The sequence below is a fragment of the Theropithecus gelada genome, chromosome 19 (genome assembly GCF_003255815.1).
Source record: "Theropithecus gelada isolate Dixy chromosome 19, Tgel_1.0, whole genome shotgun sequence".
Classification (NCBI taxonomy): Eukaryota; Metazoa; Chordata; class Mammalia; order Primates; family Cercopithecidae; genus Theropithecus; species Theropithecus gelada.
Window position 1 is genome coordinate 44,833,803 of NC_037687.1, and position 14,532 is coordinate 44,848,334.

Sequence of the window (14,532 nt, forward strand, 5' to 3'; positions counted from 1 at the left end):
GACGGGGCTCACAATCGAAACTATGCATCAAGTCCAAGAGTCTTTATTTCATGAACAAAACTACTTCTGTAAAGAGAGACGAGGCTGAAAGGGCCCCTTTCTAGGTGGCCACAGTTCAAGGCTGGTGAGAGAGGGCGAGGTTGGGCCGGGGCAGGAGTGCATTACAGGGAGGGGGGACCCCAGGTCCAGCCGGAGGAAGCGGGAGAGGAAATGATGCCGGGGAAGGGGAGTCGGAGTGGGTCCCAGAACCCCCTGCCCCAGACTGCTCCAGCCCATCATCGCGATCCCTGCCGCCGGGCAGGGAGGAGGCGGGGAGGGGCTGGCCCCAGAAGTGCATGTCTGAAGCGGCCAATGTGTGCAAATCAGCAAGGAGGAGGGGTGCGGGGCCGCTGCCCCCACCTCACCGCCCCCCTCCCCAAACAGGCAGCAGAAGCAGGGTGGGGGCAGCGGCAGTATTGCTTTACCCATCATGCATGGCGGTGCGCGGCCGGCGGGGCAGGAGCTGGAGGAGGCCAAGGCGGGGGTGCGAGCCAATCCCCCTGCCCCTCCCACCCCAGCGGCTCCGTCGGCAGGACTCAGGCTTTCCCGGGCCCAGGAGTGGCCACCCCCACACTGGGCGCAGGCGGTGCCTGGAGAGTCCCCATTAGGGCTGGCTCTTCCTTGAGGCGGGGCCCAGGGCCTGAAGGTGAGCAAGAGAGGGGGAATTAGGGACCTGGGGGACTTTGGCCCCTCCCAATCCCCTTCTCCTCTGCCCGCCCATCCGCCTTACCGGGGCTATTCGGCCACCTGGACGCCCGTGCAGTTCTCTTTGCTTTCGGAGGTGATGGCCAGGTATTCCGAGCTGTGGGGGAAAGGCCAGGTATACAGTGACCCCATTATCAGACCGACCCAACCCCCAGGGGATGGGGGAAGGTAGCGGGCTCCACCCCAAGTACACAGGGCTCCTTAGTTAGAGGAGGGGGCTACGGCTGGACTCCTCAGGGTCTCTGAGGAATCTGGCTGGGAGCCTGGGCTCCTGGGTTTGAGGGAGGAAGGGACTGGGTCTGACACCCCTATCCCATGTCTGACAGGGAGCGCTCCCCTCTGGGTGGTGCTGAGAGATGGCGCCCTGGGCCTCTCCACTGCCTCCTCCCCGCCCGGCTCCGGGTGTTCCTCTCTGGCAAGTGCGAAGCTGCCCTGTGTGCCCTCACTCCTCGCAGCCACCCCACTCACGCGTTCTCTTGTGCAGCAGTCTCCGTGGCGGCAGCGATCTTCTTGTAGCAGTAAACCATCTCTGCCACGAGCCATATGGTCAACACGACGATGAGCACATACATCATGATCTCAGACACGATGGATGCCATGTCTCTGTTGGCTGCAGGGGCCAGGCAGGGTTAAAGGGGTAGCCCAGACTGCATGACAGCCTGAGTGTGCTGTGAGCTTGCTGTGTGAGCTTGGGCAAGTGGCTCGACCTCCCTGGGCCTGGTGTATGCACTGTGATTATTAATGCCCAGCCTTGGGTGGGCCTGGTGGGCGTCACCCTCAACCTGCCTCCCTGTGTAACTCGAGGGCACATCTGTGTCATTCCAGAGGCCCTCAGCACAGTGCCTAAAAGCCGTAGCTCTGCAACCAGAAGGCTCAGGTTCAAAGGCTGGCTCTGCCACTGGCCAGCCGTGTGACCTTGGGCAAGTGACTCAGTGTCTCTGGGCCTCTGTTTCTTTTTTTTTTTTTGTGACGGAGTCTCGCTCTGTCGCCCAGGCTGGAGTGCAGTGGCCGGATCTCAGCTCACTGCAAGCTCCGCCTCCCGGGTTTACGCCATTCTCCTGCCTCAGCCTCCCGAGTAGCTGGGACTACAGGTGCCCACCACCTCGCCCGGCTAGTTTTTTGTATTTTTTAGTAGAGACGGGGTTTCACCGGGTTAGCCAGGATGGTCTCGATCTCCTGACCTCATGATCCACCCGTCTCGGCCTCCCAAAGTGCTGGGATTACAGGCTTGAGCCACCGCGCCCAGCCGCCTGTTTCTTCAATTGTAGAATTAATACTTCCTTCATCAGAGTGCTGTGAGAATTAAATATGCTTTAAAATCATTAGAATAGTGCTTGATCTATAAATAGCATTCAATGAAGGTTCACTTTTATGAATGTTATTATTATTATAACTGGGGCAGTAAAGCCTAATGGTTAACAGCCAGGGCTCTGGGGCCAGACTGCCAGGGTTCAAATCCCAGCTCTGCCTCTTACTAGCTGTGTGACCTCAGGCAAAGGACTGCACCTCTCTGAGCCTCTGTAAAATGGAGGTGGGAATACGCAGACCCTCTCACAGGGTTGCTGGGAGAGGAAATGAGTTAACATTCGTAACATGCTTGGATGGGCACATAGTCAGCACTGCTGAAGTGCTGGCTATTTTCCGGAAACTCTACATTCTCTCTACAGCACTGGCCCCGCCAATTGCCAGCTTCTCCTTGAGCCTAAATTTAAACTGTAAAGGGAACGCGTTCAGCCAGGGGACCAGAGTCAAAGGCCACTCTGGTGTCCTCAGCTGGATTTCCTAGGTGTCCATCCCACATCTCTGGCCCCCTCCTGGATGGCTGAGATCCCATTTTCCCTGCTGTCCTCAAATGGCCTCCCTCTGCTGCGAGTGGGGCACTTTCTGTGGCTCCACCCTGTGCAGATGGCACCAGTGCTTTCTGGGCCAGAGTGAGGGAGGGAGTGGGGCTGGATGCTCCCCCTGCCTGCCCCAGCTTCCCTGTGGGAGGAGCTGGGACAGGGTTTCCTTCTCATTCCTTCCTTCCTTCCTTCATTCATTCTTTTCAACAGACTTCTTTATTTTTATAAGAGACAGGGTCTTGCTCTATTGCCCAGGCTGGAGCGCAGTGATGCAGTCATAGCTCACTGCAGCCTGGAACTCCTGAGCTCAAGCAATCTCCTGCCTCAGCCTCCTGAGCAGTGGGGACTACAAGTGTGCACCACCAGGCTCCGTGAATTTTTTCCTTTTTTTTCTTTTTTTTTTTTTTGGTAGAGATGAGGTCTCGCTGTATTCCTCAGGCTGGTCTTGAACTCCTGGCCTCAAGAAATCTTCCCACCAAAGTGCTGGGATGACAGGCATGAGCCACTGCACCCGGCCTCCACAGACATTATTAGTGTGTCTCATGTAGTGGGCACCTGCTGTCAGTCAAGCTCTGTGCTAAATTCTTTATCCAGCCATCTCCCTGATGCCTCGGAAAACCTCAAGGACAAGCGCATCCTGGCTGCCCACAGTGGCTGGCCTCAGGAACCACTCTGAGCTGGATGCACACCGGATAAAGCCCCATCATCGGAATTCATGCCCCCGCTCCTGGAACTCAGTGCCCAAATGGGTTTAGGTAACATGGCATCTCACAGGCAGCCCGCAGAGCTGAAGGCCAGCCGCGACTCTGCAGGCCGGATTTCTCACCCGCCTCAGACGCTGCTGCGCCTCAAGGCATTTTCCACTCATGTTGTATGGATCCAAAATAGGATTCCTGCCCCCATGGGTCCCCATCTGCCTGCTCCTACCACCGGTGGGCAGCCCCCAGCAGCTTCCCAGCATCTTCTTCACTTCTTCCAGGTCAGTGAAGTTCTCACCACCATGACCCGTCGCCTCCTCCTATGGAAATGACATGGCTCGTTCCTCAGGGGTCATTACCAGGAGGCAATAGAGGTTGATAGGCAATACTGAAACTGCAGCGAGATGGTGGATAAAAATAATAAAAAGGTCAGTGTGGTGGCTCCCATGTGTCATCCCAGCATTTTGGGAGGCCAAGGTGGGTGAATCAATGGAGGCCAGGAGTTCAAGACCAGCCTGGTCTACATAGCGAAACCCCATCTGTACTAAAACTAAAAAAGAATTAGCCAGGCATGGTGGCATGCACCCGTAATCCCAGCTACTTCGGAGGCTGAGGCAGGAGAATCGCTTGAACCCGAGAGGTGAAGGCTGCAATGAGCCAAGATCGTGCCACGGCACTCCAGCCTAGGCGACAGAGTGAGACTCTGACTCAAAATAATAATAATAGGCCGGGCACGGTAGCTCACACCTGTAATCACAGCACTTTGGGAGGCTGAGGCGGGTGATCACCTGAGGTCAGGAGTTCGAGACCAGCCTGGCCAACATGGTAAAACCCCGTCTCTACTACAAGTACAAAAATTAGCTGGGCATGGTGGAGTGCACCTGTAATCCCACCTACTTGGGAGGCTGAGGCAGGAGAATCGCTTGAGCCCGGGAGGTGCGGTGAGCCGAGATTGTGCCACTGCACTGCAGCCTGCCTGGGTGACAGAGCGAGACTCCCTCACAAAAATAATAATAATAAGGAATGGCAGGCAGTGCTAACAAATACAGTAATATTGTGGTATTGTGGGTAATGAAAAAATACAGTAGCACAGTGAGTCATGTTAAAAATACTGTAGTATCGGGGTGATGATGAATATAGTATAGTATAGAATGGAATATTTTTAAATGCTACAATAGGATTGATTTTTAAAATACTATAGCCGGGCGCGGTGGCTCAAGCCTGTAATCCCAGCACTTTGGGAGGCCGAGGCGGGTGGATCATGAGGTCAGGAGATCGAGACCATCCTGGCTAACACGATGAAACCCCGTCTCTACTAAAAAATACAAAAAACTAGCCGGGCGAGGTGGCGGGCGCCTGTAGTCCCAGCTACTCCGGAGGCTGAGGCAGGAGAATAGCGTAAACCCGGGAGACGGAGCTTGCAGTGAGCTGAGATCCGGCCACTGCACTCCAGCCTGGGTGACAGAGCGAGACTCCGTCTCAAAAAAAAAAAAAAAATAAAATAAAATAAAAATAAAATAAAATACTATAGCATAGCATGGTGGATAATAAAAATACCCACCATGGTGGGGAATGTTAAAAATACTCTAGCATGATGGATTATAATAAAAATACTGCAGGCCAGGTGTGGAGGCTCACTCCTGTAATCCCAGCACTTAACGGCGGCTAAGGAGGGAAGATTGTTTGAGGCCAGGAGTTCAAGACCATCCTGGGCAACATAGCAAGATCCAGTCTCTACAAAAAAAAGACATATATATAGAGAGAGAGAGAGCTGGGCATAGTGACTCACACCTGTAGTCCCAGCTACTTGGGAGGCTCAAGCAGGAGGATCGCTGGATTTGGGGAGTTTGAGGCTGCAGTGGGCTATGATTATGCCACAGTATCCCAGCCTGGGCAACAGAGTGAGACTTGGTCTCTCTTTAACAAAAAACAAAAAACTGCTGTGTTTGGCAATATTATGAGTATAATATATTGTGTAATATAAAATATACTATAGTGGGTAATATAAAATACTATAATATAGTGGGTGATGTTTAAAAGGCAATACTACATATGGTGAGTAAAAAACACTAGAACTGGGTGGATAGTGCAGAAAACAAACTCTGCAGGGCCAACATAAGGAACTGCATACAACGGTAAATGCTGGTAAAAATACGGGCTCTGGGATGTAGTGTGATAACAGTGGACAATCCTAAAAAAGAGAGGCTCAGGCCTGTAATCCCAGCACTTTGGGAGGCCAAGGCAGGTGGATCATCACCTAAGATCAGGAGTTCGAGACCAGCCTGGCCAATGTGGGGAAACCCCATATCTACTAAAAATACAAAAATTCGCTGGGCGTGGTGGCGCATGCCTGTAATCCCAGCTACTCAGGAGGCCAAAGCAGGAGAATCACTTGAACCCGGGAGGTGGAGGTTGCAGTGAGCCGAGATCACACCATTGCACTCCAGCCTGGGCACCAAGAGCAAAACTCTGTATCAAAAAATAAAAATGTAAATTAAAAAAAAAAAAAAAGAGAGGCTCTACTGGGTCATGGTGTACAGAGGACACAACACCCTGGCCAATTGCCAATAACAAGATGGAAAGCACCTAGGTGGCTGAACAGTGCCCTGGGGCCTCCCACCCTCTCCCATCTCACCTCTACAGATTTGCAAGAGCAATAACAGGTTTTGTAAAGCCCCAGTACCAGGGGCGTCTTTGTCACAGCAACTCCGCGGGCGGGGCTCCATCGTCCACGTCTGCGGCTGACCCCCACCCCCCAGCAGCATGACGAACACCAGAATGGCTCAGACATGCCTGCTGAATTGCATTTGGCTACACCGCTTTGACAATAAACGTAAAAATGCTCATTATAAAAAGAAACCCACAGGCTCTGGCTGATCACAGAGTACAGTGAATCATGCCAAGAACGGAAACACAGTCACCCAAGCTCCTCTGGGTTCAAGTCCAGCTCCCAATCACATGACTTTGGCCACATAACTTTCCCTCCCTGAGCCGTGGTTTTCTCATCTGTAAAATGGGGATAGGAAGAGCCCCTATCCCAAGGGTGGGGAGAGGATTCACTAAGGAACTCCTTGTAAGGCACTGAGGCTGGCATCCATCTCACAGAAAAGACAAGCAGTGCATGTTGCCCGTGAGGATGTGTGTGCCAAGGACCTTCTTGCCACGGCTTGTAGCTGGTTCAAACCTGGGCTATCTCCCTGCCTCTAAGCCAGTGGCCACAGGGCCCTGGACAATTGCAATTGATGCTGAGCAGAAGATGGTTCAGAGAAGGGGTGGACCTCCCTCAAACAAGGGGTCCAGGGCGGCTAAGGCAAAATGATGAGGCATCCGAAAGCGCTGTAGATCCTTGCTGCTCAGAGGGTGGGCCCCACACCTGTGGCCCCACACTGCCTCACCTGAGAGTTTTAGAAAGGACCCCTGGGCCCGCCTCAGAGGTGTTGAGTGAGACTCTGCAGGCCAGCGCGGCTCCCCTGTGGCAGGAGTGCAGAGGGGTGTGCGGAACTCTGCTCTAGGTGGCACGCTCTCTTGTCTCATCACGACAGAGGGCAGCAGGGCTGAGTTACTCAAACAGTAAGAACCGCCACCCTCACCACCACGTGCAAGGCTCTGCTGGAAGCCGGGCATGTGCCTGCAGTTGCTCAATCCTCATGACGCCCGTGATGGAATAATGGCTCAAACTACACCCCGAGAAACACATCAGATTATTATCCTGGGCGAGCCCAGGACAACCCTTTGGCTCAGAGACAGAAGGCACCTGCCAGAGATCATGCAGCACAGGTGACAGAGCTGGGTTCTGTACCCGGAGCATCTGTGGGGGAGATGCATGCTTTGACCTCTCCGTGGGCTGGAGGGAAACAGAGGCCAGAGCTGGAGTGGGCGGGAGAGGCTGCTCCCCTCTTCCCCCAGCCCGCTGCTGTGGGCGGATGGCTGGCCAGGCACAGAGCCAGCCTGTCCTGTCCGCTACCTGCCATCTGTCCCTCCATCTGGCTCGCCGGTGGGTGACGGCAAAGGGGCAGGCAGCGCCCAACTCACCTTTGTCTACTACCTCAATGTGGATCTTCTTGACAACGCTGGTGTTGTGCTCGTAGTTTTCGAAGAAGAGCAGGCGGTAGACGTGGCACTCGTAGTCGCCCGAGTGGTTGTAGGTGACGTTGGTGATGAAGATAGACAGATCCTGCAGGTCCTTGGTGCCCCGGCTGCCGTTCCACACCACGCGGCCCTCGAAGCGCTCGTCCTCCTCCAGCTGCAACACCTCATTCTCATAGCGCAGGATCTAGGGGTAGCCAGGGAGGGGAAGGTGTCGCTGCCTGGGCCTCTCTTCCCTCACCTGACCCTGATTCTCTCCCCTGCCGTGACACCCACAGACACAGATGGTACATAGATGGGCTCAGACGCCTTGACCTCAGGCAGAGAGGGCACAGGGGTGGGGGGGCGGGGGCTAGGATCATGCCTGGAGTCATCCAGACCCCGCTTTTGCCTCCAACCGAGATGCACATGTGCACACACACGTTCCTCAGTCATCCTCTCAAGCCCCATCTGGCCTCTAGGCCATCATTCTCTGCAGTTCTTTCCCAGCCACCAGATACACTCCTCCAGCAGGGACAGGGCAGTCTGATCCCCGCAGCTGGAGACCCCAGTTCTCCAGCACGTCATTGAAGTTTATGGTTCCCTCTCCCATATGTAATGCAAAATACACACGTATTTCAAAGGAGGTTAAAAAAAAAAAGAAAAAAGTTCTGTCTTCCCTCTGTAATGACTATCCGAGACATTGTTTGCTGGTGCCAAATAAGTCCATTGACATTTATTTCGTGCCAACCATGTGCCAGGTGCGTCAATGCATTCGGTCCTCACGCAAACCTATGGGCTAGAGACCACTGCCACCCCATCTTTACTGAGGAGGAAACTGACTTTCAGAGAGGCTCACTGATTTGGCCAAGGTCACCAGCAGGCCACTGGCAGAGCCAGAATCTGAATCCAGGTCAGCAATCACAGCATATTATTAAAACAAACAAACAAGCCCCCTCCCTGAGATCCAGCCCCACTGCCTCCCACACGCGGATTCCCGCCATCCCACACCCGTGCCCGGCACCCGCACACCTTGACAAACTCCTCAGTGCCCTTCTGGCGGAAGGTCCACTCGGTGAAGGTCTCAGCGGTGGTCTCGCTGCGGCGCTTGCAGGAGATGCAAAGAATTTTGAAGGTCATCCCATACACGGCCTCGGTCTCCGAGTCCACCTCCACGCAGCCCCCCCAGGCTGAGGACACTGTGGGGACAGCAGGCTCAGGTCAGGCAGAGGCACCCATTGCCCTAAGCAATGCCAGACCCCTCACAAACCATCTGTTCCCCCCTCAATGATTACCAGCAGACGAGACTGGATGCCAGGCTAAGCCCTGTCACTCACTGTGTGACCTCAGCAAGTCATTCGTCTCTGGGTCTCAGTTTCCCTCTCTCTTGTTGAAAGAAATGGTCCTCTGCTTCCAGCATTGGCTGGGCCCATTTTCATACATTAGGTAGGGCCTTTTACATGGGAGGCCCCATAGGGACTGTCATCGTTGCCAGTAACTCAGACTTCTTGCTACCCGAGTGCCCCTCCCTCAGAAAGTCCCTTGCTGGAGGAACCCAAGCACCTAGGTGGTAGAATGACACTTCCAGCTAAGTTAGAAGTTCAAGGTGGCAGTCGTTTTCACCATTAAATTGCAAAACCAGCTAGCTCCAGGAGAAATGGGTTGGGAGAAAAGAAGGTCTGGGGGTGGGGGATTGTGGGGAGGTGGGCACTGGAATTGGGGCTGATCCACACTCAACCCCTCTTCCCAGCCCCACAAGCCCCTGTGTGAGCCATCCCCTCCCCAGCCTCTCCTGCTTCCACCATCCCCTCTTCCCCAGGGTCCTCGCCTCTAGAGCTCTTCCCACCCCAACCTCATCCACTACTCAAAGCTTTCCTGAGCTCTCTCCTGCCCCAGGGCCTTTGCACCCCATGGAATTCCAGTCTTAGAATTCCTTCACTCTCTTACCTGGCACCTCCTTCCTGCCTCCCAGCACTCTGTAGCTAACGCGGTGTCTCTTCTGCTGCAGCCCTGTGCTGTCCTTGTCTCCTGATCCTCAGGACTTCTCATCCATCCGCCCCTACTGCGGTCCCTTTCAGACTCCCTGAGGGCCTCTGTCTCAGTCCCTCCCATCTTTGTCCCTCTCAGGGGTCTCTCTGAAGGTCCCTCCACTTTGTGTCCACTCTCTGGGCTCAGAAGGAGACCTCTCCTAATCCCTTTCCACCTTTCCACGTCTATCCCTTTTAAAACTCCATGCCAGATTCTCTCCCGGTGTTCACGGGCACCCCCATCTCCCTCTCTCTTCTCTCCATCTCCTTCTGCCTCTCTCAAGTTTCCCTTTCTCCATCGCGCTCAGTCTCTTAACTCTCTTTCTTTTTCTTTCTCTCTCTCTGTCTCCAATATCCCTCTCTCTGTCTCCGTCTCCCCCTTGACCCCCACGTCCCCAGCCTCCCAGCGGACCACTCAGGTGCGCTCTGAGTCCTTCTCTGTCTCTCGCCCCCTTCCTCCCGTCTCCATCTCTCCCTGTCCCTCCGTCTTTCCTGTCCCAGTCTCCGGGCGCCGCCTTCCCCCCACCCCCCTCCCGCGGCTGTGGGTGTCACATTGCAGCCTGCGGGGCTACGGGAGCAGCTGACTCCGCGTTTTCTCGCCCCCGGCTGGGCGCCTGCAGCCGCGAGGCTGTGCCAGCCCGGCCCCCGCCCGCTGGAGCCCACCCGCACCTCCACCGCCCTCCCCAAGCCCGGCTCCCGCGCGCACAACTTCTGAAGCTGACTTGGCGGGGCCCGGGGTTGGGCCGGGGGCGGCCCTCGCGCGGCTGCCCCGAGTCCCGAGCGCCACTCCCGCCGCCCCACCAAGCGACCCCGCGGTGCCCCCGGCCGCGCGCGCCCCCTGTGCACTCACCCAGTGCCGCGCCGACCACTAAGGCCAGCAGCCTCCCCATGGCTGCGCGGCGCGTGCTGCGCCCCCCTCCCGGGCCGCCGGTATTAATAGCCGGGCGAGAGGCGGCGGGACCCGGCGGCGGTTAGAATGTCCCCGGGAGCGCGCGGGCGCAGCAGCTGCGGCTCTGGGACCGGCGAGGGGGGAAGAGGGGGGGCGCGGCCCCCCCCGCTCCGGTTACCGCCGGGGGCCCAGCCCCGGGGCCCGGCGTCCGGGCATCCCCGCCGCGCGGGCGGCGGCCGCTGCTCGGGCTGCTGCGCTGGCGCGCACAGCCGGGCACATCCGCTAGGTGCACCGACCCAGGTCCCGCTTCGGCTCGGGCGCGCTCGGGCGCGGACCGCGGTCTCCTGCGCACTGCAGCGACGGCGGCGGCGGCCTAGGGAGGGAGGAGGGAGGAGAGGGAGGGGGCGGGATGAATCACCGCGGGGGGAGGGCGCGGTCGCCCAGCCTTTGCCGCAGCGGCCCGGGAAGCGGCCGCTGCACGGGCCTCTCCGGGTGGCGCAGGGACAGCGACTTCTGGGAACGCGGCGGATGGTCCGGGTGTCTCCGACTCCGCTGGGGCTCTGAGGACCACCCCGCCACCTTCCCAGGGAGTCTGGAAAGGTCACCCCCAGAGTCACAAGAGGACTTGGAGCGCAGTTTGGGGGCCGGGTTTCCGATTTCAAATCATGGAGGTCATCCTCAGGAGTTCAAGGAAGCGAACCTCCGAGTGATCTCCCCTCAGAGCCCTGATATCCAGGCCTGAGGGTCACTGTGCAGGGACCCCCAAATAGGCATTAGAGGAAGGTGGGGGCCGTCAAGCTAAGACTACAGCTACAATCCAGACCTCACCCAAGCAGGCGGGGCACCCTGGGCAGAAGCAGCCCCGGGGGTCTGGAGGTGCTGTTTCAGGAGGATGACCCCTTCAATCCCCTGCACCCCTTTATGTCCCTGATGTCACCTTCTACCCCTCTTTCCTCCCACTCCACTCTGGCTGTTCAGGCCCTCCTGCTGTTCCCAACACAGGGAACCCATTCCTGCCTCGGGACCTTGGCCCCTGCCCTCCCCTCTACCCCTGCTCTTCCTGCTGCCCCGCCACTCTCCCTCCGCCTCCATGGCTCCAATGTCACCTTCGTTAGGTCTTGTGTCGCTTCAGGGCAAACTGCCTCCCCCGCTCCTAACTTGACCTCCTTTACTCTTGTTGAATGTTTTTCATAGCAGCCTCACTACCTGACATTTTGTTTTTGTTTTTTTTCTTAGACAGGGTCTGGCTCTGTCGCCCAGGATGAAGTACAGTGGCCTGATCTCGGCTCACTGCAACCTCTGCCTCCCGCGTTCAAGAGATTCTCCTGCCACAACCTCCGGAGCAGCTGGGAGTACAGGCGCGAACCATCATGCCTGGCTACTTTTTTTATTTTTTAGTAGAGACAGGGTTTCACCATGTTGGTCAGGCTCGTCTGGAACGCCTGCCCTCGGGTGATCCGTCCGTATCAGCCTCCCAAATGCTGGGATTACAGGTATGAGCCACCCGTCGCCTTCCCAGCACTTTGGGAGGCCAAGGGCGGGGGGGCGGGGAAGATCACCTGAGAGCAGGAGTTCGGGACCAGCCTGACCAAAATGGTGAAACCCCATCTCTACTAAAAATACCAAAAAATTAGCCGGGAGTGGTGGTGGGCACCTGTAATCCCTGGACAAGAGCGAAACTCCCTCTCAAAAAAAAAAAAAAAAAAAAAAAAAGGCCAGGTGTGGTAGCTCAGGCGTGTAATGACAGCATGCTGGGAGGCTGAGGTGGGCGGATCATGAGGTCAAGAGATCGAGACCATCCTGGCCAACATGGTGAAACCCCATCTCTACTAAAAATACAAAAATTAGCTGGGCGTGGTGGCGTGTGCCTGTAATCCCAGCTACTCGGGAAGCTGAGGCAGGAGAATTGCTTGAACCCAGGAGGTGGAGGTTGCAGTGAGCCGAGATCACGCCACTGCCCTCCAGCCTGGCGACAGAGTGAGACTCTGTCTAAAAAATAAAAAATAAAAATAAATTGTAAAAAATCCCCCAGGTGAGGACACTGTCTTGTGTACCACCATGTCTCTTGCACCTTGAACTGTTCCTGGCACATTGCAGGTACTCAATCAATATTTGTCAAACAAATAAATGAAAGTCAATGTTCACTAAGCCCTTGGGATTTGCTGAACCCACTTCTACTGCCCCAAATCTTCAGTGAGTTCTATTATGCCCATTTTACAGATGAAGAAACTGAGGATGAGAGGGCCGCTCCCTTGCCCACAGTCATGTAGCTGGCCTAGGATGGATGTGGAATCCTGCCCCAGCAGTGGTAAGTGGCCTGTCCTACCAGTAGGTTCTGCCAAATGGAGAAAATGGAGGTGGGAGTTCTGGTCTGTCAGGACCAGGGTGGGAGTGAGACTCTCAGCTGAAGGGTCACTACCTAGGTCCCAGCCTCCAATTCTGGGTGGGGTAAGGTCTCAGAATCCCCCTGGCCCAGCCCTGCCAGACAAGAGGAGCTAGGGTGCGGGGCAGGACCATGGCAGAGGGGCAGGGAGCCAGGGACACCCGATACCTCTGTGGTCTAGACTTTTATGCCAGCGCCTCCTGAGCTGTGAAATTCCCCTGCAGAGAATAACCCTCTTGCTGTTCCGGGCCCTTCCACTGGTGGGGGATGGTAGGTGAAGGCACAGGGAGGACAGGCCTCAGCACTGGACAGGAGGCACCTCACAGCCCTATAAGCTATGTTCAGTGAGCACCTACTATGTATGGGCTTGGTGCTGTTCTAAGCATTCTAAGCACTTTACTAACATTAGCTCATTTAATTCTTCCTATAGGTGATATTATTATACCCATGTTACAGATACAGAAGACTGAGGCTCAGCATGGGTACCTTGCCATGATCACACAGCTAGAGGGTAAGAGGGGCTGGCTCTGCCTCCTATGCCACTCCTGATCCACTCTCCAATCCCTCCCCCAGTCCCCTGCCCCAAGCCATCAGTTAGGATGATTCTTATAGCCAGAGGTGTGACATGCCAAAGGTGTCTCTTTACCCCATACACTCACTCTAGAACCAGGACAAGGTTTCAGTGAGGTAGACCTGGGTTCTATCTGGACCAGGGACTTTGCCTCCAAGCTCATTTCCTCATCTGTAAAACAGGGATCCAACAAACCCTCAGCCTGAATGGGCTGTGGTAGGGTCCTGAGGGGGTTAGGACCTTGCATCTAAATGTGGAGACCCCAGGGGTCAGGCGTGGAGTCTGCCTCCCTGCTGGGTAGCCTCAGGCGTGTACATCTTTGTCTCCACCTCATGGAGTCACTGTGAGAATAAAATGAACATCAGATCTTGGCACAGAGCTCAGTACGTACGTACTTGGTACTCACTACACAAGTTACTTTTTTCCCTCTATTTTTATGCAATAAGTGTAACATTTATTGAATACTTACTCCATTCCATCTGTGCCAGGCCCTGTTATAAGTAGCCACATTTATGAACTCCTTGAACCTGTAACAGCGGTTCTCAAAGTGTGGTCTGGGGCTGGGCATGATGGCTCACGCCTGTAATCCCAACACTTTGGGAAGCTGAGTCAGGAGGGATCACTTGAGGCCAGGAGTTCGAGACTCGCCTGAGCAACATAGTCAGATCCCATCTCCAAAAAGAAATAAAAAATTAGCCGGCCATGGTGGCTTACACCTGTAGTCTCAGCTACTCAGAAGGCTGAGGTGAGAGGATGGCTTGAGCACAGGAAGTCGAGGTTGCTGTGAGCCATGTTTGTGCCACTGCACTCCAGCCTGGGCGACAGAGAAACCCGAACTTAAACAAACAAAAAAACAAAGTGTGGTCTGGGATGGCACCATGAGCATCCCCTGGGAACTCATTATAAAGGCAGAATCCCAGCCCTGCCCCAGACCTACTGAACCAGAAATTTGGAGGGAGGGGCCCCACAGTCTGTTTTTCATCAAGCCCTCCAGGAGATTCGAACGCAGCTCAAGTTTGAGAACCACTCCCCTCTAACAGCCCTGAGAGACAGGTACTGTCATTCTGCCCATTGCACAGGAAAGGGCACTGGAGCTCCAGGGGGTTGACCTGCTGCAGTTACACCACTGCTAGGAAGCAGGATTTGAACTCTGGCTCCCAGAGTCTGTCCCCGGACTTCCTGCGTTGACCTCAGATGATGTAAAGCTTGTGTAAGATGCTGGGGGAATTCCAGATCGTTTCAGTGACTATGGCCCCAGAACACAGACAGAGGTCCCCTCCCCACCACGGCAGGATCTGAGTGTAACAGGAGGCT

At 55.5% G+C, this 14,532-nt stretch overlaps 1 protein-coding gene across 2 annotated transcripts; it reads right to left on the reverse strand.

Annotated features, from left to right (window-relative positions):
• Window positions 1–27: 27 nt before the first annotated feature.
• On the reverse strand, window positions 28–10,629 carry SCN1B (sodium voltage-gated channel beta subunit 1). 2 transcript variants are annotated; one of them, XM_025366755.1, is made up of 6 exons: window positions 10,226–10,629; window positions 8,381–8,547; window positions 7,316–7,556; window positions 1,213–1,354; window positions 770–841; window positions 28–679 (listed from the first exon to the last, which is right to left on the reverse strand). In XM_025366755.1, the coding sequence occupies exons 1-5, from the start codon at window positions 10,263–10,265 to the stop codon at window positions 775–777; spliced, it is 657 nt and encodes a 218-aa protein (XP_025222540.1). In that variant the 5' UTR covers window positions 10,266–10,629; the 3' UTR covers window positions 28–679; window positions 770–774. The 2 variants fall into 2 exon arrangements, with proteins under 2 accessions (XP_025222540.1, XP_025222541.1); XM_025366756.1 differs by lacking the exon at window positions 10,226–10,629 and adding an exon at window positions 9,296–9,860.
• Between the last annotated feature and the right edge of the window lie 3,903 nt (window positions 10,630–14,532).